This window comes from Muscardinus avellanarius (genome assembly GCF_963383645.1).
Source record: "Muscardinus avellanarius genome assembly, chromosome: 16".
Lineage (NCBI taxonomy): Eukaryota > Metazoa > Chordata > Mammalia > Rodentia > Gliridae > Muscardinus > Muscardinus avellanarius.
In genome coordinates this window covers 28250483-28276157 of record NC_137802.1, presented here as the reverse complement: position 1 = coordinate 28276157, position 25675 = coordinate 28250483, and the positions used below count along the sequence as shown (strand labels likewise).

The 25675-nt window shown below is 42.4% G+C and overlaps 1 protein-coding gene across 1 annotated transcript in view; it reads right to left on the bottom strand.

The window, feature by feature from the left end:
* Positions 1 to 25239, bottom strand: part of ATAD5 (ATPase family AAA domain containing 5) — a gene marked incomplete at both ends in the record, with an annotated part of 67933 nt that extends 42694 nt beyond the window's left edge. Inside the window, 5 exons of the mRNA XM_080714008.1 lie at positions 2108 to 2234; positions 3597 to 3761; positions 11084 to 11180; positions 13329 to 15241; positions 25174 to 25239. Coding sequence (XP_080570134.1) covers positions 2108 to 2234; positions 3597 to 3761; positions 11084 to 11180; positions 13329 to 15241; positions 25174 to 25239 — 2368 coding nt within the window. The remainder of the gene's footprint in view (positions 1 to 2107; positions 2235 to 3596; positions 3762 to 11083; positions 11181 to 13328; positions 15242 to 25173) is intronic.
* Positions 25240 to 25675: the final 436 nt, after the last annotated feature.

Sequence of the window (25675 nt, the reverse complement as noted above, 5' to 3'; positions counted from 1 at the left end):
AAATGTAACTATTTTTGAAGCATAAAATTTCTATATAATGATCTATTTTCTCAAATTGGCAATATCAGAATCTCCTGAGGAACTTTTATTTTTAACTAAAGATTCAACCACCTCCAGAGACTCTCACTCAAAATGTCTAGGAAAAAGCCAAGCGAGGTGGCGCACACTTGTAATCCCAGCATTGGGGAGGCTAAAACAGGCAGCATGCAGTTCGCAGACAGCCTCAGCTACTTAGGGAGGCCCTTTACAACTCAGTGAGACACTGCTTCAAAAATAAAAAGGCGAGCGGGGCATGGTGGCGCATACTTGTTGGGAGGCTGAGCCAGGAGGATTGCACAGGTCCTAAGCCAGCTACAGCTACTTAATGAGGCTCTCAGCAATTTAGGGAGACGCTGTTTCATAATAAAATATAAAATAGGTCTGGGAGTGTAGCCCGGAGGTAGAAGGCCTCTGGGTTCCATTACCAGTACCACACACACACACACACACACACACACACACACACACACACACACACACACACAGGTCTGGGAGTATAGCCCGGACGTAGAAAATCCCCTGGGTTCCATCCCCAGTATCACAAAAAAAAAAAAAAAAAAAAAAAGATAAATAAAAAAGCCGGGCATGGTGGTGCACGCTTGTAATCCCAGTATTCAGGAGGCTGAGACCAGAGGATCACAGTTCGCGGACAGCCTCAGGTACTTAGTGAGGCCCTCTGCAACTCAGTGAGACCTGGTTTCAAAATGAAGAATAAAAAATATGGCAGGGGGTATAGCTGGGAGGTCGAATGCCCCTGGGTTCCATCCCCAGACCCACACAAAATAAATAAATAAATAAGAAGACTAAAATATAGTGCTGGGAGTGTAGCTTGGAGGTACAATACCCTGGGTTCCATCCCCAGTACCGCCAAAAAAAAAAAAATTTTTTGGAAACATTTAATTATTTAACCAAAAAATAATTAATTGATTGATTGATTGATTGATATTTAGGAACTGGGGATTAAACCCAGGGGCATTCTACCTCCAAGCTACACTCCCAGTCTTTCCTATCTATCTATCTATCTATCTATCTATCTATGTACTTATGTAGAAATAGGGTCTCACTAATTTGTGGAAGGACTCATTAAGTAGCTGAGGCTAAAGCTGGACGTGGTGGCACATGCTTGTAATCCCAGTATTTAGGAGGCTGAGACTGGAGGATCGTGATTTGCGGACAGCCTCAGCTACTACTTAGTGAGGCCCTCTGCAACTTAGTGAGACCCAGCTTCAAAATAAAGAATAAAAAATAGGGCAAGGGGTGTAGCTCGGAGGTCGAATGCCCCTGGGTTCAATCCCCATACCAGCAAAAAAAAAAAAAAAAAGTAGCTGAGGCTGGCCTGCAATCCTCCTGTCTCAGCTTTCCAAAAACTAGGATTACAAATTTAACTAAGGCTAAATATAATACAGCCTTATGTAAGGCTAGATAATATACTTGAAAATAAATTTTCAAACCTAAACAAAAATGTGCTCAATTTCCTTTGAGAAACTTTTATTTATTTATTTATTTTTGGGCAGGTCTGGGAATGAAACCGAGAGGCATTCAACCTCCAAGCTGCACCCCCTGCCCAATTTTTTATTCTTTATTTTGAAACAGGGTCTAAGTTGCGGAGGGCCTCACTAAGTAGCTGAGGCTGTCCACGAACTGCAATCCTCTGGTCTCAGACTCCCAAATGCTGGGATTACAAGTATGCACCACCACGCCCGGCTTCCTTTGAGAAACTTTACCTTATCAAAACTTTATGCCAGGCATGGTGGCCCATACTTGTAATCCCAGTAGCTGGGAAGCTAAGACAAGAGGATCAGATAAACCAGCCTCAAATATTTAGTGAGGCACTTTGCAACTTATTTATTTCAAAATAAAATAAAAATAAATAGAGCTGGGGGTGTAGCTCGGAGGTAGAATGTCCCTATGTTCAATCACTAGTACTGAAAAAAAAAAAATTAAATGAAAATTATGTCATTAAAACTTCCATTTTACAAGATAGGAGACTAATTTGCATCATAAATTCATTCAGAATAAACTCTCCAACCATCTACTATCCATCATAAATGATATTAAATCTGATTACCAGGTACATTTTTTGGAGACATCTTAAGCTTTTTTCCTAGAACATCATTCAAACATTGAAGTTTCTTCTGATTTTTCTCTGGTTGCTTTAAAGAGGTAGGACTTGAATCTATTATTATCACAGAGTCCTAAGACAAAAAAAAAAAAAAAAAATTTAAATACAGTAGTTTCAATAACTTCAGTAGATGCCTATATCCTCTCAAACCTATACAGAGGTTAGATAGAGGTTCTTTTTTCTATACATGCGTAACTTATCAGACGTCAAAACTAAGGGAGCATGGTGGCACACACTTGTAATCCCAGCATTTGGGAGGCTGAGATAGGAGGACCGAGGTTGACAGACAGCCTCAGCTACTTAGTGAGACCCTTTGCAACTCAATGAGACCTTGTTTTAAAATAAAAAAGAATAAAAGATAGGTCTGGGACTGTAGCTCAGAGGTAGAATGCCCCTGGGTTCCACCCCCAGTATTGCAAAAATAAAAAAATAAAAATAAATTATTTCTTTATACCTCTTCAAGGCTAGCACACAATGCTACCTTAAAACTTTTTACTTTTGATGATATTAGAGTTTGAACCCAGGGACATTCTTTTTTTTTTTTTTTTTTTTTTTTGGGTGGTACTGGGGGGTGGAACCCAGAGGCTTTCTACCTCCGGGCCATACTCCCAGTACTATTTTATATTTTATTTGGAAACAGGGTCTCACTAAGTTTCTGAGAGCCTCACTAAGTAGCTGAGGCTGGCTTCAAACCTGAGTGATCCTCCTGTCTCAGCCTCCCAAGCGCAGGGATTACAAGCGTGCGCCACCACGCCCGGCCAAACCCAGGGACATTCTCCTTTTTTTTTTTTTTTTTTTTTTTGGTGGTACTGAGGATGGAACCCTTCTACTTCAGGGCTACACTCCCAGACCTATTTTATATTTTATTTGGAAACAGGGTCTCTTAAGCCAGCGAGGCTGGCTTCAAACCTGCGCGATCCTCCTGTCTCCATCTCCCAAGCACGGGGATTACAAACATGCGCCACCATGCCTGGCTGGGACATTCTGAGCTAAAATATATATTTTTTAACAGTAATAGAAATGAAACCCACGGGCATTCTACCTCTGAGCTACACTCTCAGCTCTATTTTTTATCCTTTATTTTGAAATAAGGTCTCACTGAGTTGCAAAGGACCTCACTAAGTAGCTGAGGCTGTTAGTGAACCCAGATCCTCCTGTTTCAACCTCCCAAATGCTGGGTTTACAAGTATGCGCCACCACGCCCCCTTAGCCTTATTTATATTTTATTAGGAAACAGGGTCTCACGAAGTTGCAGAGGGCCTAAGTTCCAGAGGCTGGCTGCAAACCTATGATCTTCTTGCCTCAGCCTCCCAAATTCTAGGATTACAAGTGTGCACCACCCACACACCGATTACCTTGTAACTTTATAATGGTTTCTCCCACTTCAAACAGCAAAACAGGACAGAATTATGCCATACATATCTGTAATACTTACATCTGTTTCTGTCGATGTATCCCTTTCAGGAAGTGTATGGTGTCTAGAAGACCGCCTTAAGGGCATCACTATTTCTTCAGTAACCTTTGACCTACTGATGTGCAAAGCTTTTGCTTTTTCAATCAACTGTTTTGCTTTTGACATATTTTTTGAAGTATTGCTTGCCTAGACAAGAAATTGAGACATTACTTTAGATCATGGCAAGTATTTTACATTTAATAATAGGAAAAAGAAATCTGATAATAGAAAAATATTGTTGCAAAATCACATTAAATAATCAACGAAGAAATAGTCATTTTACCAAGGAGTTTAAATTAAAATGTATGTAGTTATAATTAACTTCCCTTTCTTACTTGAAATTGTCGTGTGTGTGTGTGTGTGTGTGTGTGTGTGTGTGTGTGTGTGTATTCAACCCTGGGGCATTCCACCTCTGAGCTACACTACCACTTCAGCTGTCTAGAAATAGGGTCTTGCTAAGTTGAGGCTGACCTCAAACCTGTGATCCTCTTGTCTCAGCCTGCCAAGTAATGAAATTATAAACATGTACCACTATGTAAAGATGAATTTATCTTTTTGTGTGTTGGGGGGATACTGGGGGTTTAACCCAGAGACACTCTACCTCTGAGCTCTATCTCCAGCTCTATTTTTTGTTTTGAAATACGGTTTCACTAAGTTGTTGAGGGCCTTATTAAGTTGCTGAGACTGCCCTTGAACCTGCAATCCTCCTATCTCAGCCTCCCCAGTACTAGGATTACTGGAGCGCGCCACCATACTTGGTGGCTAAAATTATCTTAATATTTTTACACATAGGTAAAATACCCAAAAAGTTACCTATAACATAAATTAGGATGGTGGTTATTTGCACACCATCTTCATGGCAATCTAGATTTTAGCTATCATGAGCTGGCCTCAAATTTGTGATCTTCCTCTCACAGCCTCACAAATACTGGGATTACAGGCATGTGTCTCTGTGCCCAACTAAGGCATAGTATGTCTAAACTTAAAAGTTGAAGTTGTCACCAGGCATGGTGGCGAACGCTTGTAATCCCAGTACTTGGGAGGCTGAGACAGGAGGATCACTCAGTTTTGAAACCAGCCTCAGCTACTTAGTGAGGCTCTCAGCAACTTAGTGAGACTCTGTTTCAAAGTAAAATATAAAATAGGTTGAGGGTGTAGAGGCCCTTCCATCCCAAGGACCATACACACACACACACACACACACACACACACACACACACACACACACACACACAAAAAGCCAAGTGTGGTGGCACATGCTTGTAATCCCAGCATTTGAGAGGCTGAGACAGGAGGATCCCTTTTTGGGGACAGCCTCAGCTATTCAGTGAGGCCCTTTGCAACTCAGTGAGACCCTGTTTCAAAATAAAGAATAAAAAATATGGCTGGGGATTTAACTCGGAGAAAGAATGCCCCAGAGTTCCATCCCCAGAACTGGGAAAAAAAAAAGTTAAAGTTGTTTTATAGAATTAAATTAGAAAAAATATCATATATGTGATAAAGTTTACCTCAGAAATTTTTGTGTGTGTGTGGTGCTGGGGATTGTACACAGGGGCATTCTACCTCCAAGCTACTCCCTCAGCCCTATTTTATTTATTTGGAGGCTGGTTTTGAACCTGCAATTTTCCTGCCTCTGAAATACTGGGATTACAGGTGCATACCATCAAATTGCTGAGGGTGCCTTTGTGTGTGTGTGTGTGTGTGTGTGTGTGTGTGTGTGTGTGTGTGTGTTTTTTACTGGGGGTGGAACCCAGAGGCTTTCTACCTCTGAACTATACTGCCAGACCTATTTTATATTTTATTTGAAAAAAAGGTCTCACTAAGTTGCTGAGAGCCTCACTCAGTAGCTGAGGCTGGCTTTGGACCTGTGCAATCCTCCTGTCTCAGCCTCCCAAGCATGGTGATTACAAGCAAACACCACCACGCCCAGCAGCAATGGTTTACACTCAAGGATTACATCGGCGTCAACTGGGTGGCTTTTCAAACACACACGTATCTACTCACTCTGAAGATAGTCCAATTCTCCCATAGAAGAAAACCAGCTTATTTTGCAGAAGCAAATTATTTTGTATATTCTCTCTTAGAGCAGTAGTTTTTCAAACAATTGATTTTCCCCCCTTCCCTTGGGATATCAATAGCAATGTCTGCAGATATTTTGGGTTGTCATAACTAGAGAAGCTGAGGTGCTACTAGAATCTTAGAGGTGGGGGTCAGGGTTGTTGCTAAATATCCTATGGTGTACAGGACAGCCTTCTCTAACAAATTATCCAGTCCCAAATGCCAAAAATACCAACGTTGAGAAATTCTGGTTTTAAAAGTCAAATTTGAAGCTGGGTGTAGTGGTGCACACTTGTAGTCCCAGAATTTGGAAAGCTGAGAAAGGAAGATTACAGTTCAAGGACAGCCTCAGCTATTTGGTGAGGCCCTTTGCAACTCAGTGAGACTGGGTTTCAAAATAAAGAATGAAAAGTAGGACTGGGGTGTAGCTCAGACGTAGATCCCCCTGGTTCCTATCCCCAGTACCGGAAAAAAAAATCTAATTTGTAAATATAAACAAAAAAATCTAATCATGATAGGCATAACTAAATACCCCCTAAAAAACTCCTATTTTGAAATCCTAATTCCCAACGGGATGGTATTAGGAGATGGGGGCTTCAGGACATAATTAGGTCATAAGGGCGGAGCCTTCTCTACCATATGAAGAGAATGAAGAGAATAGCCCATTTTATATATATATTTTTTGGGGGAGCGGGTCTGGAGATGGAACCCAGAGGCATTTGACCTCCGAGCGAAACTCCCTGTCCAATTTTTTATTCTTTAATTTGAAACCGGGTCTCACTGAGTTGCAGAGGGCCTCACTAAGTGGCTGAGGCTGTCTGCGAACCGCAATCCTCAGGTCTCAGCCTCCCAAATGCTAGGATTATAAGCGTACGCCACCACACCCAGCTTTTAGCCCATTATAAACCAGGCACCAGGTCTGCTGTCATTTTGATCTTAAGACTTCACAGTTATAGACATATGTGGTGGCACACGCTTATAATCCCAGCATTTGGGAGGCTGAGAAAGAAGGATCACAGTTCCCAGACAGCCTCAGCTACTTAGTGAGGGACTTCACAACTCAGTGAGACCCTTGTTTCAAAAATAAAGAATAGCCAGGGGTGGTGGTACAAGCTTGTAATCCCAGCGCTTGGGAGGTGGAGACAGGAGGATCACGCAGGTTCAAAGCCAGCCTCGCTGGCTTAAGAGACCCTGTTTCCAAATAAAATATAAAATATAAAATTAGGTCTGGGAGTATAGCCCGGAGGTAGAAGGGTTTCCAGGAACCCCAGTACCACAAATAAAGAAAGAAGAAAGAAAGAAAGAAAGAAAGAAAGAAAGAAAGAAAGAAAGAGAAAGAAAGAAAGAAAGAAAGAAAGAAAGAAAGAAAGAAAGAAAGAAAGAAAGAAAGAAAGAAAGAATGAATTAGGGCTGGGGGTTTAGCTTGGAGGCAGAATGGCCCTGGGTTCAATCCCTAATACCACAAGCCAACTAGTCTATGGTAATTTGTAATAACACCACAAACTTAAATATTTTAGGGGAAATAAATGACATATAACAGCCAATATGAAACCATTTTCTAGACAAGTGTGGTGGCACACCTGTAATCCCAGTACCTGAGATTATGAAACAGGAGGATCTCAGGTTGAAGACCACCTTCAGCAATGTAGTAAAAACTTCAACAACAACCTAGTGAGACCCTATTTCAAAACAAAACACTAAGCTGACTGTGGTGGCACACACTTATAATCCCAGTACCTGTGAGGCTGAGACAGGAGGATCTTAGGTTGGAGGACAGCCTCTGCAAGTAGTGAAACTCTCATCAACCTAGTGAGACTCAGTTTTACAAAAAATTAATAGGGCTGAGAGTGTAGCTCAGAGGTAGAATGCCCCTGGGTTCCATCCCCAGTACCCCAAAAATTTTTTTTAATTTTTTTTTTTTTTTTGGTAGATCTGGGGATGGAACCCAGGGGCATTCGACCTCCGAACTACATCCCCTGCCCTATTTTTTATTCTTTATTTTGAGACAGGGTCTCACTAAGTTGCGGAGTGCCTCACTAAGTAGCTGAGGCTGTCAGTGAACTGTGATCCTCCAGTCTCAGCCTTCCGAATGCTAGGATTACAAGCATGTGCCACCACACCCAGCTAATTTTTAATTTTTTTTTTTTTTTTGTAGGTCTAGGGATGGAATCCAGGGTCATTCTACCTCCACGCTACACCCCCAGCACTATTTTTATTCTTATTTTGAACCAGGGTTTCACTGAGTTACGAAGGGCCTCACTAAGTAGCTGAGGCTGGTTGCAAACCGCAATCCTCCTGTCTCAGCCCCCCGAATGCTGGGATTACAAGCATGTGCCACCACGCCCGGCTCTTAATTTTTTTTAAAAAGAAGTATTTTCTAAAGCCGGGTATGATGGCACATGCTTGTAATCCCCACGCTTGGGAGGCTGGGACAGGAGGATCACACAAGTTCGAAACCAGGCTCAGCTACTTAGGCTCTCAGCAACTTAGTGAGACCCTGTTTCCAAATAAAATATAAAATAGGTCTGAAAGCCCAGAGATAGAAAGCCTCTGGGTTACATTCCCAGTACCACAAAGAAAAAAGAAAAAGAAAAGAATAAAAAATAGGGCTGGCCAGCCGGGTGTGGTGGTACACACTTATAATCTCAGCATTCAGGAGGCTCAGACCTAAGGATCACAGTTCATGTCCAGCCTCAGCTGCTTAATGAGGCCCTCCACAACTTAGTGAGACCCTCTTTCAAAATAAAGAATAAAGCCGGGCGTGGTGGCGCACGCTTGTAATCCCAGCATTCGGGAGGCTGAGACTGGAGGATTGTGGTTCGCAGATAGCCTCAGCTATTTAGTGAGGCTCTCTGCAACTTAGTGAGACCCGGTTTCAAAATAAAGAATAAAAATAGGGCAGGGGATGTAGCTCAGAGGTCAAATGCCTCTGGGTTCCATATCCAGACCCACAAAAAAAAAAAAAAAAAAAAAAAGCCAGGCATGGAGGCGGCAACTGGAGATGCACAGTTCATGGACAGCCTCAGCTACTTAGCGGGTCCCTTTACAACTCAGTGAGACCCTGTTTCAAAAATACAGAGACTAAAAAATTGGGCTGGTAGTGTAGGTCGGAAGTAGAATGCCCCTGGGTTTCATCCCCAGTAGCGCAAAAAAAAAAAAAAAAAAAGAATTTAAAAAAAAAACAGGGCAGAGGTGTAGCTCAGAGGTTGAATGTCCCTGGGTTCCATCCCCACAAAAAAAAAAAAAAAAAAAAAAAAAAGGCCAAGTGTGGTGGCTCATACTTGTAATCCCAATACTTGGGAGACTGAGATAGAACAATCACTCAGGTTCAAAGCCAGCCTCAGCTACTTAGTAAGGCTCTCAGCAACTTAGTGAGACCTTGTTTCCAAATAAAATATAAAATAGGTCTGGGAGTGTAGCCTGGAGGTCGAAAGCCCCTGGGTTCCATCCCCAGTACCACAAAAAACAAATATACAAACAAAAGGGGGCTGGGGTAAAGCTCGGAGGTAGAATGCACAAGTTCAAATACCCATACCACAAAAACTAAATAAGTAAATAAATGAATGAATAAATAAAGCATTTTTAAGTTAATTATACTCTATCCTTAGCTATTGCTTTAATCTCACAAGATATTTTTAGATTTTTCCATTTCTCTTCTTTTTCTTTTTTTTTTTTGGTACTAGAGGTTGAAACTAGAGGCATTCTACCTCCAAGATAAACCCCCAGTCCTGTTTTATTTTTATTTGGAAACAGGGTCTCTCACTAGGTTACTGAGAGTTTCACTAAGTTGCTAAGGCTGACCTTGAATCAGAGATTCTCCTGTCTTACCCTCCCAAGTATTGGGATTCCAGGAGTGCCCCCCAGCATTATGGCTTTTTTTTTAAAGAGTCCTAAGTTGCTGAAGGTCTTGCTAAATTGTGAAGGTGGACTTGAATCTGTCAATCTCCTGTCTCAGTTTCCCAAACACTGGGATTCCAGGCATGTGCCATAGCACCCAGCAATATTTTCATATCCTAATAAACTAGCTAGAGAATGGGATAATAGTGAAAAATAATGAGGGGATGTAGTTAAAAATTTATGAAATATATGAATCTTCTTTTACCTTACTGTTCCTAATATTAGTGTAAAGGGTTTTTTTTTTTTTTTTTTTTTTTCTTTTGGAACTGGGGATTGAACCCAGGAGCATTTTTCCTCTAAGCTAGATTCCTAAACCTATTTTTTATTTTATTTTTTATTTTTTGCCGTACTGAGGATGAAACCCAAGGGCATTCTACCTCCGAGTTACACCCCAAGCCCTACTTTTTACTCTTTATTTTGAAATAGGGTCTGGCTGAGTTGCAAAGGGCCTAAGTAGTAGCTGAGGCTGTCCGTGAATCACAATCTTCCTGTCACAGCCTCCTGAATGATGGGATTACAAGGGTGCACCACTACACCTGGCTCTTATTTCATTTTTTATTTTGAAACACAGTCTCACTAAGTTGCTGAGGGTTACAGTAAATTTCTGAGGCTAGCCTCAAACTTGTGATTGTCCTATCTCAGCCTCTCAAGTACTGGTATAACAGGCATACACCACCATGCCCAGCTAATATGATGGTTTTCTTTTTATTTTTCTTTTTTTTTTTGTGTGTGTGTGTATGTGTGTTACTAGGGATTGAACCTAGGGCGTTCTACCTCTCTGAGAGACACCCTTGGTCCTATTTTATTTTTATTTTGAAACATGGTCTCCTAGGTTGCTAAGAGTCTAACTACTTAGTGCAGGGATTTTAGAAAGAAAATAGAAGGCCACTACTGCGGCCTTCGAGGCCGGGATCAGAGCCAGCTGAGGGGTTAGGCTGGTGTCGAGGCCAGCGAGACCAGAATTGAGGCCTCCCATGAGGCAAGGCCGCTGCTTGAGCCAGCGAGGTCTGGATCAGTCCACCGAGTAGCCAGGCCACTACTGGGGCCGTCAAGAGTAGGATCGGTACTTGCAATGCAGCATGCATAGAGAAATATCGCAGAAAATATAAATCAGATGCTTCCCCTAATCAACAGGAAGAGGTTGAGCTATAGAAAGGGCCCTATAGTGAAGCAACTAAGGTGACCAATCAGAGGGTATGGAATAGTGGAGGATGGAGCCTCTTTAAAACACAGGAGGTACATAAACAAATGTATCAAAGTTAATCACCAAAGAAGCATGGGATCTAGGGAGGGGGAGGGAATGAGATGGGGGCTGGATGAGGGCTAATTGGATGATGTGTGCTTGTATATCCTCTAAAGTCTTGTACTCCAATGTGAATGATATATGACTACAATGCACCAATTAAAAAATAGAAAGAAAGAAAGAAAGAAAGAAAGAAAGAAAGAAAGAAAGAAAGAAAGAAAGAAAGAAAGAAAATAGAACATCATGTTCAGGATGTCAATATTTTAGTTACCTTTCTAGTCTGATAAATAACTTCTCCGTCATTTACTTTACATTTCTTAGATCCTTTCTTAGATTTTTTTGGAGTACTAATTCTGGTGAATTTCATCCTGAAAAATAAAAAGGTATTTAGAAACATTTTCATGATTGTCATATGTAAGAGTCTAATTTGTGTGTGTGTGGTACTAGGAATAAAACCCAGGGAGGGGCCTTCTACCTCTGGGCCACACACTCAGACCTATTTTATTTTTATTTGGAAATAAGGTCTCAGTTGCTGAAAGGCTCACTAAGTTGCCGAGGCTAGCTTCGAACCTGTGATCCTTCTATCTCAGCCTTCCAAGTACTGAATTACAGGCATGTACCACCATGCCTGGCCTAAGAATCTAAATTAAATATAGAAAAAAACAACAACAACAACTAGGCCTTCAGTTTCTGGAATTTTTACAGGAGACAAAAAAAGCCAAATTTTGTTACTTAGAAATAATTTGCCTGCTAGGCTGAGCATGGTGACACATGTTTGTAATCCCAGCATTCCAGAGGAAGAGACCTGAGGATGGCAGTTTGATGACAGCCTCAGCTACTTAGCAAGGTCCTTCACAACTCAGTGAGACCCTGTTTCAAGAACTAAGAAGACAGCTGGGCATGATGGCACATGCTTATAATCCCAACTTTGGGGATGATGATCATGGTTCACAGACAGCCTCAGCTACTAGTGAGGCCCTTTGCAACTCAGTGAGACCCTGTTTTAAAATAAAGAATAAAAAGTTGGGTCGAGAGTGTAGCTCAGAGGTAGAATGGCCCTGGGTTCCCTCCCTGGTAACACACACACACACACATACATACACACACACACACACACACACACACACACACGCAAAAGACTAAAAAATCAGGCTGCGTATACGGCTTGGAGGTAGAATGCCCCTGGTTCCATCCCCAGTACCACAAAAAGAAAAAAAAAAGAAAAAAGTCCTGCTGGCATGGTGGTGCATGCTTGTAATCCCATTATTTGGGAGGCTAAAACAGGAAGATCATAGTTCACAATCTCAGCTACTTAATGAGGTCCTTTGCAACCCAGTGAGACCGTGTTTCAAAATAAAGAATAAAAACAGGGCTGGGGGTGTAGTAGCTCAGAAGTAGAATGCCCCTGGGTTCCATCCCCAGCATTGCAGAAAAAAAAAAAAAAAAAAAAAAAAAAAACCGAAAAAAAGAAAAGAAATAATTTGCCTTACAGAAAATTAGTCCCAGAATCATTTATATATTAGCCAGAACCACTATGTAAGTATAGACTTTAACATGTATGGGCCAGTTTGCCCAACCAATAACACACTGTAATTTAATTTTAACCTCATATTTAATTTTTAAAATTTATTTTATTGCCGGGCGTGGTAGCACATGCTTGTAATCTCAGCATTCGGGAGGCTGAGACTGGAGGAATGCGGTTTGTGGACAGCCTCAACTACTTAGTGAGCCCTCTGCAACTCAGTGAGACCCTGTTTCAAAATAAAGAATAAAAATAGGGCAGGAGATATAAATCAGAGGTAGAATGCCCCTGGGTTCCATCCCCAGAGGTGCAAAAAAAAATTATTTTAATATATACATTATATATATATATATATATATATATTTTTTTTTTTTAAGTGGTTCTGGGGTTCCTGAAAACCCTTCTACCTCCGGGCTACACTCCCAGACCTATTTTTTATACTTTTCTTAATTTTGAAACAGGGTCTCCTAAGCCAGGGAGGCTGGCTTCAAACCTGCGTGATCCTCCTGTCTCCTCCTCCCCCAAGCGTGGTGATTACAAGCTTGCTCCCCACACCCAGCTATTCTTTATTTTTGAAACAGGGTCTCACTAAGTTGTGGAGGGTCTCACTAAGTAGCTGAGGCTGTCCGTGAACCGTGATCCTCTGGTCTCAGCCTCCTGAATGCTTGGATTACGAGGTACACCACCACACCCGGTGTTTCTGAAATTATGATTGACTTTAAATTAAATGTTGGCCGGACATGGTGGTGCAAGCTTGTAATCCCCGCATTTGGGAGGCAGAGACAGGAGGATTGTGCAGGTTCAAAGCCAGCTGTGCTGGCTTAAGAGACCCTGTTTCAAAAAAAAAAAAAAAAAAAAAAAAAGTATTAAAAAATAGGTTTGGGATTGTAGCCCGGAGGTAGAAGGGCTTCCAGGAACCCCAGTACCACCAAAAAAAATAAATAAAATAAAACATGCAGAATACTAGTACTTTAGAACAGAAACAAAAGTTTACCTAATAGGGCTCTCTGAATCAGAGGGTACTGTTATTATCTCTGCTGTGTATAGACTATGCTTTTCTGAGACACTGGCTGCTTTGGGAGTAGATGGCTTTCCTGAATTACTGTCTTCTGGGTCTTCAGAATCAGTACCTCTACTGGTTAGGACAGTGGTTGTGCTACAACTTCTTACAGATCGTCTGGTTGATCTGGGTGTTGACATCTTTACCAGTCCATCTTCAGTTTCAGCTTTAGAATGGAAAATCTTAACATCTTTAACTGGTGTGCTGGTTTTTCTTGATGACTTATTATCACACAAAGAAGAAATCTTTAGAGAGTCTTCATCTGCTACATCTTCACAAACAAGACTTCCACTGTTAAATAATGTACCACTTTTGAGAATTTCTGATTTCTTTAGTCTTAAACTTGTTCTAAGCCTATTTTGACTTTGCTTATCTTTTAAGGGAAAGGTTGTTTCTTTTTTTTTATTATTTCCCTCTTGGTTTTCATCTAGAGTAGTTCCAGTAGCCACTGCTTCCTTACCTTTTTTCTTCAGCTTTTTACTTTTCATCTTACAGAAACGTCTTTTATCAGTGTGTGACTGTGAATTACCATTATGTGAAACCATTTGGACATTAGGATTTTCTGTAATTTTCTTAGAATTATTATCTTTTCCTTCTTCACTTAAAGATTTTTCATTGAGGTCTTTCTGCTTATCTGAGGACTTTTTTAGTCCACTTTTAAGTGCGTCTGATGCTGGCTGTCTGAATGCTTTCATAAATTGCTGTCTTTCTTCTAGGGTGCATTTAGGTTTCACAGCTTCAGAACTTCCAGCTTCCAGCACTGCCAGTTCTAATTCTTCCTCCTGTATAACAACATTAGATTTTCTTTTCTGAATTGCCAGTTCATTCTCAGAATCGGAAAAACTACTTTCCAGTTCAAACTGCCTTTGTTTCAAGAAAATTGGCGGTATTTTTCCAGTCTTTTTTGGGGGAACCGGGTGAACTTGTGCAAGAACAGTAACTGTCTTAAAACATAACTGCTGAGATATTTCACAGTTTTCTGATTCACTTATATAACCACTTTTGACTATTTCTTCAACAGTTTCAGAAGGAATACAAATTGACATGGTAGAGTCTGGTATCTGTTCCACTTTATTTTCCTTATGACTTTTTAAAAATTCCTCATATGACACAGTTATTGTGCTATCATTGACATGATCAGCAGGGTGTGCAGCCTCTGTAGTACTCTCTATTTTATTTGTTAGGGAAGGCATTACCTGTTTGCTATCTTTACTATTTTTCTGAAGCAGATTTACTTCCTCTGCTAAAGGTAAACTTTCAGAAAGATCTATTACATCTCTGTGCTTCCTTTTTCTCAACTTTTTGCAATCATTTTTTGTGGTTCTTTGTTTAGAATTTATTTTCTTCAAATTCTTCTTGGAAGTCATAGTATTTGGCTGGCTTTTGATATCCTGAATACTTTCCACAAGAACATCTACATGTTCCTTGTAAAGTAAAACAGAAGTACTACTTTCTACAAAATCATTATTTAAACCAGGGTCTTCTTTGCTATCATCACTATTAATTTGTATTGGAGATTCATTTTCAGTTTTCATTTTATTTAGTTGATGAGATAAATTAACCCTCTTTCCTCTCTTCTTAAACTCTGTATTTGAGGACATTCCCAAAGTTTTCTTACCATCTTTGCTATTGTCAACAAGCAATGATGAAGAACATGACTTTATCTTACATTCTTTTACCGACTGTGTCTTCTCATTTGTGGGTGAAGACTTTCTAAAATAATCCAGAATATTACTAGATTTTGGTGGAGAGAAAACTCTGTCTTCAGTCTTTCCTGTTGGTGATAAATACTTTGTAATTGTCTCGCAGGAAGATCTGTCTTCATCTTTTCTTCGTTTTTTACATGGCTGCAAAATATAAAAGGGAAAAATGTTCTTACTGCAGGTAAAATAATACAAAAAATATATAATCTTTTTTGGTGGTACTGGGGGTGGAACCCAGGGGCTTTCTACCTCTGGACTATACTCCCAGATCTATTTTATACTTTATTTGGAAACAGGGTCTCACTAAATTGCTGAGAGCCTCACTAAGTAGCAGAGGCTGGCTTCGAACCTGTGCGGTCCTCCTGTCTCAGCCTCCCAAGTGCGGGGATTACAAGTGTGCGCCACCACGCCTGGCATCAAAACATAAATTTTACGCATAGATCTAAGTAGGGCACAGTGGTGCGATTCTGTACTCTCAGATATTAAAGCACAGGCAGGAAAGTAGCAAGGTAAAGGCCAGTCACAGTAGTTTAGAGAGAACAGTCTCAAAATAAAAAGGGCTGGCGGTATAGATCAGTGTTAGGCCCTGGGTTCAATCTTCTGTTCCACGAAAAAATTAATGAACATGAATACAATATCCTAAAAAAAATTTTTTTGTGTGGTACTGGGATGGAACCCAAGGCTTTCTACCTCTGTGATATACTCCCACACCTATTTTATATTTTATTTGGAAACAGGGTCTAAAAAAATAATTTTCATGTTTATTTATTTAATTCATTATTTTTGCAGTACAGGGGCCCTCTACCTTTGCACTACACCTGCTCTGTTTTTTATGCTTCATTTTGAAACAATGTCTCACTAAGTTGCAGAGGGCCTCACTAACTAGCTGAGGCTGGCCTTGAACCTGCAATCCTCTTATTTCAGCCTCCCAAGTATTCCAAGTATTGAGATTACAAGCATGGGCTTTCATGTTAGGTTGAATTTTTCTTCTTTCTTTCTTTCTTTCTTTCTTTCTTTCTTTCTTCTCTTCTCTTTTTCTTTCTTTTTCATTTTCTTTTTCTTTTTTTTTTTTTTGGTACTGAAGATAGAACTCAGAGGCATTCTACTCCAAGCTACAACCCCACCTTATTTTCTTATTTGGAAAAAGGATCTCACTAGATTGCTGAGAGCCTTGCTAAATTGCCAAGGCTGGCTTTGAACCTGTGATCCTCCCATCTCAGTCCCCCAAGTACTGGATTACCACCACACCAGGCTGAATTTATTTTTATTTTTTTATAAGATGAGAGCATCTTAGCATTTGGGAGGCTGAGACAGGAGGATCACGGTTCACGGACAGCCTCAGAATACTTAGTGAGGCCTTTTGCAACTCAGTAAGACCCTGTTTCAAAATAAAGAATAAAAAATACGGCCTGGGGTATAGCTTAGAGGTAGAATGCCCCTAAGTGTCATCCCCAGTACTACAAAAAAATATATAAATAAAAATAAGTGAATAAATATTAATTTAAAGGGAGTCTTTTTTTTGTCTTTTTGGACTGGGGATCGAACCCAGGGTGGTGCACTCGCTAGGCAAGTGCTTTGCCACTGAGCTACATCCCAGTCCAATAAATATTAAATTTTAAAAAATAAAGAATTTAGCCGGGCGTGGTGGTGCACGCTTGTATTCCCCGCGCTTGGGAGGCAGAGACAGGAGGATCGCGCAGGTTCGAAGCCAGCCGCACACACTGGTTTAGGAGACCCTGTTTCCAAATAAAAATGTAAAAATAGGTCTGGGAGTGTAGCCCAGAGGTAGAAGGGCTTCCAGAAACCCCAGTACCACAAAAAAAATAATAAAAATTAAATAAAAATTAAAAAATAAAGAATTTAAGCCGAGAGCCGGATGTGGTGGCGCACGCTTGTAATCCCAGCATTCGGGAGGCTGAGACTGGAGGATCAAGGTTCATGGACAGCCTCAGCTACTTAGTGAGGCCCTCTGCAACTAAGTGAGACCCTGTTTCAAAATAAAGAATTAAAAAATAGGGCAGGGGGTGTAGCTCAAAGGTCAAATGCCTCTGGGTTCCATTCCCGGACCCACAAAAAAAAAAAAAAAAAAGAATTTAAGCCGAGTGTGGTGGCGCACACTTGTAATCCCCACGCTTGGGAGGCTGAGACAGGAGGATCGTACAGGTTCAAAGCCAGCCTCACCTACTTATTGAGGCTTTCAGCAACTTAGTGAGACCCTGTTTCCAAATAAAACATAAAATAGGTCTGGGAGTATAGTCCAGAGGTAGAAAGCCCCTGGGTTCCACCCCCAGTACAACACACACACAAACACAAGAAAAAAGAAAAAAAACAGGGCTGGGAGTGTAGTTTGGAGGGTAGAAGGCTCCTGGGTTACATCCCCAGTACCAAAAAAAAAAAAAAAAGAAGTGCAAAAGATGATATATTATGATATTATGTTATTAAAATAGTATAGCCGGGCGTGGTGGCGTACGGTTGTAATCCCTGTGCTTGGGAGGCAGGGACAGGAAGATCGCGCAGTTTCGAAGCCAGCCTTGCTGGCTTAAGAGACCCTGTTTACAAATAAAAATATAAAATAGGTCTGGGAGTGTAGCCCAGAGGTAGAAGGGTTCCATCCCCAGTACCACCAAAAAAAGAAGAAAAAAAGTAGTACAAAGTCAGATCTTAAAAAAGAAAGATGATATATTAGAGAAAAAAATGAGCTTTAAAAGAAAAAAAAAAAAAAAAAAAAAACCAGCCAGGCCCAGTGGCTCAAGCTTATAATTCCAGTACTTGGGAGGGTGACAGAGGAAGACACACAGGTTTGAGGTCAGCCTCAGGAACAAAGCAAAACTCTGTTTCAAAATAAAAAATAAAAATGCTGTAGTGTGCAGCTCAGAGGTAGAATGTCCCTGTGTTCAATCACCAGTACAGATTTAAAAAAAAAAAAATTCCAGTACTGGGGAAGCTGAGACGACAGGATCACAGGTTTGAAGCCAGCCTTAGCAACAATAGTGAGGCTCTCAGCAACTTAATAAGTAAGCTGTTCATAGTTGCGCAGGCTGCGAAAGAAGAATTGCAGGTTCGTGGCCAGCCTCAGCTACTTAGTGAGGCCCTCGCAACTTAGTGAGACCCTGTTTCAAAATAAAAGAATTTTTAAAAAATAGGTCTAGGGATATAGTTTGGAGGTAGAATGTCCCTAAGTTCCATCCCCAGTAACACACACACACACACACACACACACACACACACACACACAAAAGTAAGCCAGGCATGGTAGTGCAGGCTCATAGTCCCAGTATTTGAAAGGCTGAGACAGGAGAATCACAGGTTTGAGGACAGCCTCCACAATTTAGTGAAATTCTCAGCAACCTAGTGACACTCCATTTAAAATCAAAGGAAAAAAAGAACTCAGGGAGCCGGGCATGGAGGCTCATGCATGTAGTCCTAGTTCGTGGGAGGCTGAGACAGGAGGACTGTGGTTCCTGGACAGCCTTAGCTACTTAGGCTCTCTGAAACTTAGTGAGACCCTGTCCCAAAATAATTTTTTTTTTTTTTTTTTTTGGTCTGGGGATGGAGCCAGGGGCATTCGACCTCTGAGCTACACCCCCTGCCCTATTTTTTATTCTTTATTTTGAAACCGGGTCTCACTGAATTGCGGAGGGCCTCATTAAGTAGTTGAGGCTGTCCGTGAACCGCGATCCTCCAGTATCAGCCTCCCAAATGCTGGGATTACAAGTGTGCGCCACCACACATGGCTTCCAAAATAAATTTTTTAAAAAAGGGCTGAGGGTCTAGTTCAGAGGTAGAATGCCCCTGGGTTCCAAACCCAGTACTGCAAAAACAAACAAACAAACAAACAAACAAACAAACAAACAAGATGTGGTAGCTCACACTAGTAATCTCAGTACTTAGGAGGCTGAGAAAGTAGGATCTGGGTTCTCAGTCAGCCTCAGCTACTTAGAGAGGCCCTCCGCAACTTAGTGAGACCCTGTTTCCAAATAAAGAATAAAAAATCAGGCTGGGGGTGTAGCTCAAAAGTAGAATGTCCCTGGGTTCAATCCCCAGTACCACAAAAATAAATAAATAATAAAAAATAAATTAAAAAGATAAGGAATAAGCCTGGTGTGTAACATACCCTTGTAATCCCAGTACTTGGGAGGCTCTGAGACAAGAGGGTGGCAGGTTCAAAGCCAGCCTCAGCAACTTAGTGAGGCCCTCCAAATCAGGTTGAGTAAGCCAGGCATGGTGGCACACATTTGTAATCCCAGCATTTGGGAGGCTGAGACCAAAGGATCACAGTTCGCAGCCACCCCCAACTGCTTAGTGAAACCCTCTGCAACTTAGTGAGGCCCTCCGCAACTTAAGTGACCCCGTTTCAAAATAAAGAATAAAAAATAGGACAAGGGGTGTAGCTCAAAGTCAAATGAAAAAAAAAAAAATCAGGTTGAATGTACAACTTGGAGGTAGAATGCCTCTGGGTTCAACTCCCAGTACCAAGAGAGTACCAAAAAAAAAAAAAAAATTAAAGAATAAAATAGGGCTGAGTATGTAGCTAAGAGGTAGAATACCTCTGTTCAATCCCTAGTAACCCACACAACAAAGATAAATAATAAAAGGGGATTTTGATTTTTTGGAAGATTAAAATGTATCATAAAGCTGGGCGTGGTATTGCACGCTTGTAATCCCTGCACTTGGGAGGCGGAGACAGGAGGATTGTGCAGGTTTGAAGCCAGCTGAGCTGGCTTAACAGACCCTGTTTACAAATAAGAATATAAAAAAAAAATAGGTCTGGGAGTGTAGCCCAGAGATAGAAGGGTTTCCAGGGACCCCAGTACCACCAAAAAAAAAAAAAAAAAAGTATCATAAAGCTGCTATAAACCGGGCGTGGTGGCACATGCTTGTAATCCCAGTCTTTGGGAGGATGAAACAGGAAGATCATGATTCGCAGCCAGCCTCAACTACTTAGTGAGGCCCTTTACAACTCAGTGAGACCCTGTTTCAAAATAAAGAATAAAAATAGGGCTAGGGGTATAGCTCAGAGGTAGAATGCCCCTGGGTTCCATCCCCAGTACTGCAAAAAATAAATAAAGCTACTATAATTAAAAATATAATACTGATGAATGAGTAGGCATTCTATGAGCTACACCCCCTGCCCTATTTTTTATTCTTTATTTTGAAACAGGGCCTCACTGAATTGTAAAGGGCCTCACTAAGTCGCTGAGGCTGATCGCAAACCACGATCTTCTGGTCTTAGCCTCCCAAATGCTGGGATTACAAGCATGCACCACCACGCCTGGTTTACACGGTCTGTTCTTGATCCTGTAAGCTTCCTGTCTCAGCCTCACAGGTACTGGAATTATAGGCATGTGCCACCACACCCAGCAACTCCCAATTTTTTAAAAAAACATTGGGTACCCGGGCATGGTGGTCCACGCTTGTAATCCCTGTGCTTGGGAGGCAGAGACAGGAGGATAACGCAGGTTCAAAGCCAGCCGCGCTGGCTTAACAGACCCTGTTTCCAAATAAAAAAAAATATAAAAATAGGTCTGGGAGTGTAGCCCAGAGGTAGAAGGGCTTCCAGGAACACCAGTACCACCAAAAAAAAAAAAAAAAAAAAATTACGTAGCCGGGCGTGGTGGCACACGCTTGTAATCCCAGCATTCGGGAGGCTGAGACCAGAGGTTTGCAGTTCGGGGACAGCCTCAGCTACTTAGTGAGGCCCTCTGAAACTCAGTGAGACCCGGTTTCAAAATAAAGAATAAAAAATAGGGTAGGGGGTTTAGCTCGGAGGTAGAATGCCCCTGCGTTTCATCCTCAGACCCGCAAAAAAAAAAAAAAAGAGTCAGGTGCAAGCCAGGTGTGGTGTTGTTATATTCCCAGTACTTGGGAGGCTGAGATAGGAGGATAACACAGGTTCGAAGACAGCCTCAGTTACTTAGTGACGCCCTCTGCAACTTAATGAGACCCTGTTTCAAAAATTAAGAATAAACCGGGCATGGTGGCGCACACTTGTAATCCTAGCATTTGGGAGGCTGAGACAGGAGAACCCGGTTCGAGGACAACCTCAGCTACTTAGTGAGGCCCTCTGCAACTCAGTGAGACCATGTTTTGTTTTGTTTTGTTGGTGGTACTAGGGTTCCTGGAAGCCCTTCTACCTCTGGGCTACACTCCCAGACCCATTTTTACATTTTTATTTGGAAACAGGGTCTCTTAAGCCAGCGCGGCTGGCTTTGAACCAGCGGGATCCTCCTGTCTCTGTCTCCCAAGCGCAGGGATTACAAGCGTGCGGCACCACGCCCAGCATGAGACCATGTTTAAAAATAAAAACTAAGCTGGGCATGGTGGCACACTCTTGTAATCCCAGCACTTGGGAGACTGAGACAGGAGGATCGCACAGGTTCAAAGCCAGGAGTGAGGCTCTCAGCAACTTAGTGAGTACCTGTTTCCAGTATAAAATAGGTCTGGGAGTATAGCCCAGAGGTAGAAAAGACTCTGGGTTCCACCCCCAGTACCACAAAAAGAAAAAAAAAGAAAAATAAAGACTAAAATATAGGACTGGGGATATAGCTCGGAGGTAAAATGTCCCTGGGTTCCATCTCTAGTACCGCAAAGAAAATAAATAAATAAAAAATAAAAATATATTTTATTTTGAAACAAGTTCTCACTAAGTTACACAGAGTCTCCCTAAAGTTGCTAAGGCTGGCTGCGAATCTGAAATTCTCCTGTCTCAGCCTCCCAAGTACTAGGATTACAGGTGTGCACACCATGCCCGGCTAACCCTTGGCAATTTTAGTGTGACCCTGTTTCAAAAAAATTAAAAAAGGTTGGGCATGGTGGTGCATGCTTGTAATCCCTGTACTTGGGAGGCTGAGACAGGAGGATTGCACAAATTCGAAGAAGGCCTCTGGGTTCCACTCTGCCAGTACCACCAAAAAAACAAAAAATAATAAAAAAAGAGAGGGGCAATGTGGTGTGCCTATAATCTCAGTATGTATGTATGTATGTATGTATGTATGTATGTATGTATGTATTTTTGGTGCTGGGGATGGAACCCAGAGGGATTCTACCTCTGAGCTACACCCCTGTCCTATTTTTTATTCTTTTTTTTTGAAACAGGGTATCACTGAGTTGCAGAGGGCCTCACTAAGTAGCTGAGGCTGTCGGCAAACTGCATCCCCAATGCTGGGATTGCAAGTGTGCACCATCATGCCCAGTTTGTAATCCCAGTATTTGGGAAACTGTGAGAAAAGGATTGCAAGTTCAAAGCCAACTTTAGCCACTTAGCAATCCTGGGCAATTTAGCAAGACTTTGTTTCAAAATAAAAAATAATCAAGCTATACCACTCCTGGGTATCTTTTCCAAAGGAACTAAAGTCAGATAATTGTAGTGATATATGCATATCCATATTTATAGCAGCACAATTCACAACAGCTAAATTTTGGAACCAACCTAGATGTCCATTAACAGATGAATGGATTATAGGATACAATAGAATTCTCCTCACCGATCAAAAAGAACAAAAAAAAACATCATTTGCAGTGAAATGGATGGACCAGGATAACATTATGAGATTCGCCAGTCACAGAAAATGAAGGGTCATGTGTTTTCTCATATATGCAGAAGCTAGGGAGTAACTGAGGCACCAGGGGGACTTCAGATAATGGAGATAAAACTCCAGTGGAGCCAGGGAGCTGGTCTAGGGGAAGGGGAAGGGGAAGAACCAAAGATGGGATCACTTTCATCAATATTATCTACATATGTGAGAATACCTATGCCAATCTCAATACTCTGTATGGGAAAGGGGGGAGTGGGGAGGGAGCCAGGGGCAAGCCTACCGGGTGCTGTGTGCATGTATGTTACTATTCCTATGAACTGCATTATGATGTGAGACTACAATGCGCCAATAAAAGTATATAACAAATAAGTTGGGTATGTGGTGCTTCCCTATAATCCCAGTACTCGGCCCCAGGTTCCGGGACAGCCTCAACAATTTAGGGAGACCCTCAGCAACTTAGATTCAAAATAAAAAATAAAAAAATAAAGTAGGACTGGGATTGTAGCTCAGAGGTAAAATGCTCTGGGTTTAATCCCACGTACCAAAAAAACTTTAAAAAGTGGGGGGGGGGGCTGGGCGTGGTGGCGCATACTTGTAATCCCAGCACTTGGGAGGCTGACACAGGAGGATCACAGTTCGCAGACAGCTTCAGCTACTTAGTGAGACCCTGCTTCAAAATAAAAGAATAAAAAAATAGGGATGGGGGGTGTCGCTCAGTGGTAGAATGCCCCTGGGTCCCATCCCCAGTACCACAAAAGTTGGGGGGTGGGTAACTGGGGATGTAACTCAGAGGTAGGATGCCCTTGGGTTTGATGTCCAGTACCAAAAATATTTTTTGTTTTAAATTGTTTTTAGCCTTCCATGATGGTGCATGTTTGTAATCCTAATGGTTGGGAGGCTGAGACAGGAGGATCACACAGGTTCAAACCCAGCCTCAGCTATTTAGTGAGGCACTCAACAACTTAGTGAGACCTTGTTTCCAAATAAAATATAAAATAAGCCTGGGAGTGTAGCCCTGAGGTAGAAAAGCACCTGGATTCCACTCCCAGTACCACTAAATAAATAAATAAATAGATAAATAGTTTTTAAAGTGCTCAAGCCGGGCATGGTGGCACAAGCTTGCAATCCCAGTACTTGGGAGCCAAGAGGATCCAGGTTCGCGTCCAGCCTCAGCTATTTAGTGAGGCCCTCGGCAACTTAGTGAGACCCTGTTCCAAAATAAAGAATAAAAAATAGGGCTGAGGGTATAGCTTGGAGGTAGAATGCCCCTGGGTTCAATCTTCAGCACTACAAAAAATAAAGTGCTCAGATGTAGCTCAGTGGTAGAGTCCTAGGGTTCAATCCCCAGGACCACCCCATCCAAAAGTGTAAGTCCTTGTCTTACAATACTAAATATTAAATAGCATTATAAACTAGACTAAGCACGGTACCAAGAGCAGAATCTATAAGCAAAAGATTGGTAAATCATAGAATACACAATCAAGAACTGTGTAAACTGGGCATGGTGATACATGCTTGTAATCCCATCATTTGGGATGAGATAGGAGGATCATGGTTCACAGACAGCCTCAGCTACTTAGTACGACAAGGGGGGGGGAGCGAACTATGTAATTTAAGCATAAGTACTTCACACCTAGGACAAGCTGAGTAATTCACTTGATTTAGCAAAGATTAGCAATAACAACCATTATCCAATCGACAAAAGTTACTTGATTCTGGAAGAAAAAAATCCTAGGTAAGCTAACATGAGGTTTATAGCCAGCCTCAGCAACTTGGCCAGATCCTCAGCAGCTTGGTGAGACCCTGTTTCCAAATATAAAATAGTGTTGGGAGTGTAGCTCAGGTAGAATGTCCCTAGATTCAATCACCGGAACCAAAAAAAGAGAAAAGAAAAGAAAAAAGAATTTGATGTCTTTACTAGGTACCCTGTTTTGATTGCTGTAGTAACACTCTAAATGGAACTCCTAGAACAGGTAGGCGTAGTGACTAACTGAACTTTTTTTTTTTTTGCAGGTCTGGGGATGGAACCCAGGGGCAGTCGATCTCCGAGCTACACCCCCTGTCCTAAAGTTGCGGAGGGGCTCACTAAGTAGCTGAGGCTGTCCACTAACCGCGGTTCTCGGGTCTCTGCCTCCCGAATGCTGGGATTACAAGCGTGCGCCACCACACCCGGCTCTACCTGAACTTAAAATGTCTTTCCCAACGCTAAAGTTCTCATTCCATCTCAGGAACCCAGAACTTGACCCTGGGATCTCCCTGTAACGGGTCAGAAGACCAAAACATCACGTTCCACCCACACCGCAGGATCTGGAAGCTAGCTATGGTTTCTTAAACCCTGACTTACCGGGACCCTATAAATATCTCATAATCCCAGTGTTGCTCAGAATTTATCACGATTCCAACAAACCACACTTTGGCAACCGTCCCACGAAGTTCTAACTGCTCCCCCAACCCCGCAGATGCAAACTCGGGATCGCCTTCCACTCCACCCACACCCAATGTGCGACAAAAGGAAAAAGGAATTTGACAGTCGACGCTCACCTCAACCTCGTAGTCCTTCACGGGAGGGGGAGTAGCTGCAGCCGCCATAGCCAGGACCCCCACCATGCTCCCCGCCTCCCAGAATCCCAGCTCCTAGGACCTGGCGCGGTCCGGCCCAGCCTGCCGGGAGGCCATGGGGACGGCGGCTCGGCCTGGAGCGCGCGGCGGGGCCGCAGGGTCCGTCTCGGGAGCCACCGCGCCCGCTGGCCCGGAGCGGCCGCGGAGGCTGGGCCCAGCTTCCCGAGTCCAAGGCGGAAAGAGGCGGCGAGAAAGCGCGGGCAGCGAGGCCCCGCGACCCGGGCGGCGCGGCGGGCGAGCGCGGCCGCCCCGAGGTGGCCGCCCCCAGCCGAGCGCTCGGGACTCGGCCCGGGCGCCCACCGCCCACAGAACACAGACCGGACCCGGGGCTCGGACGGGAGTTCTTGTCAATTGGGTTTTCGCGCCGTCCAGCGCGCAGGGGGCGGAGCTTACGGCCGCTCCTGGAGGCTGCGCGGACGGCGCG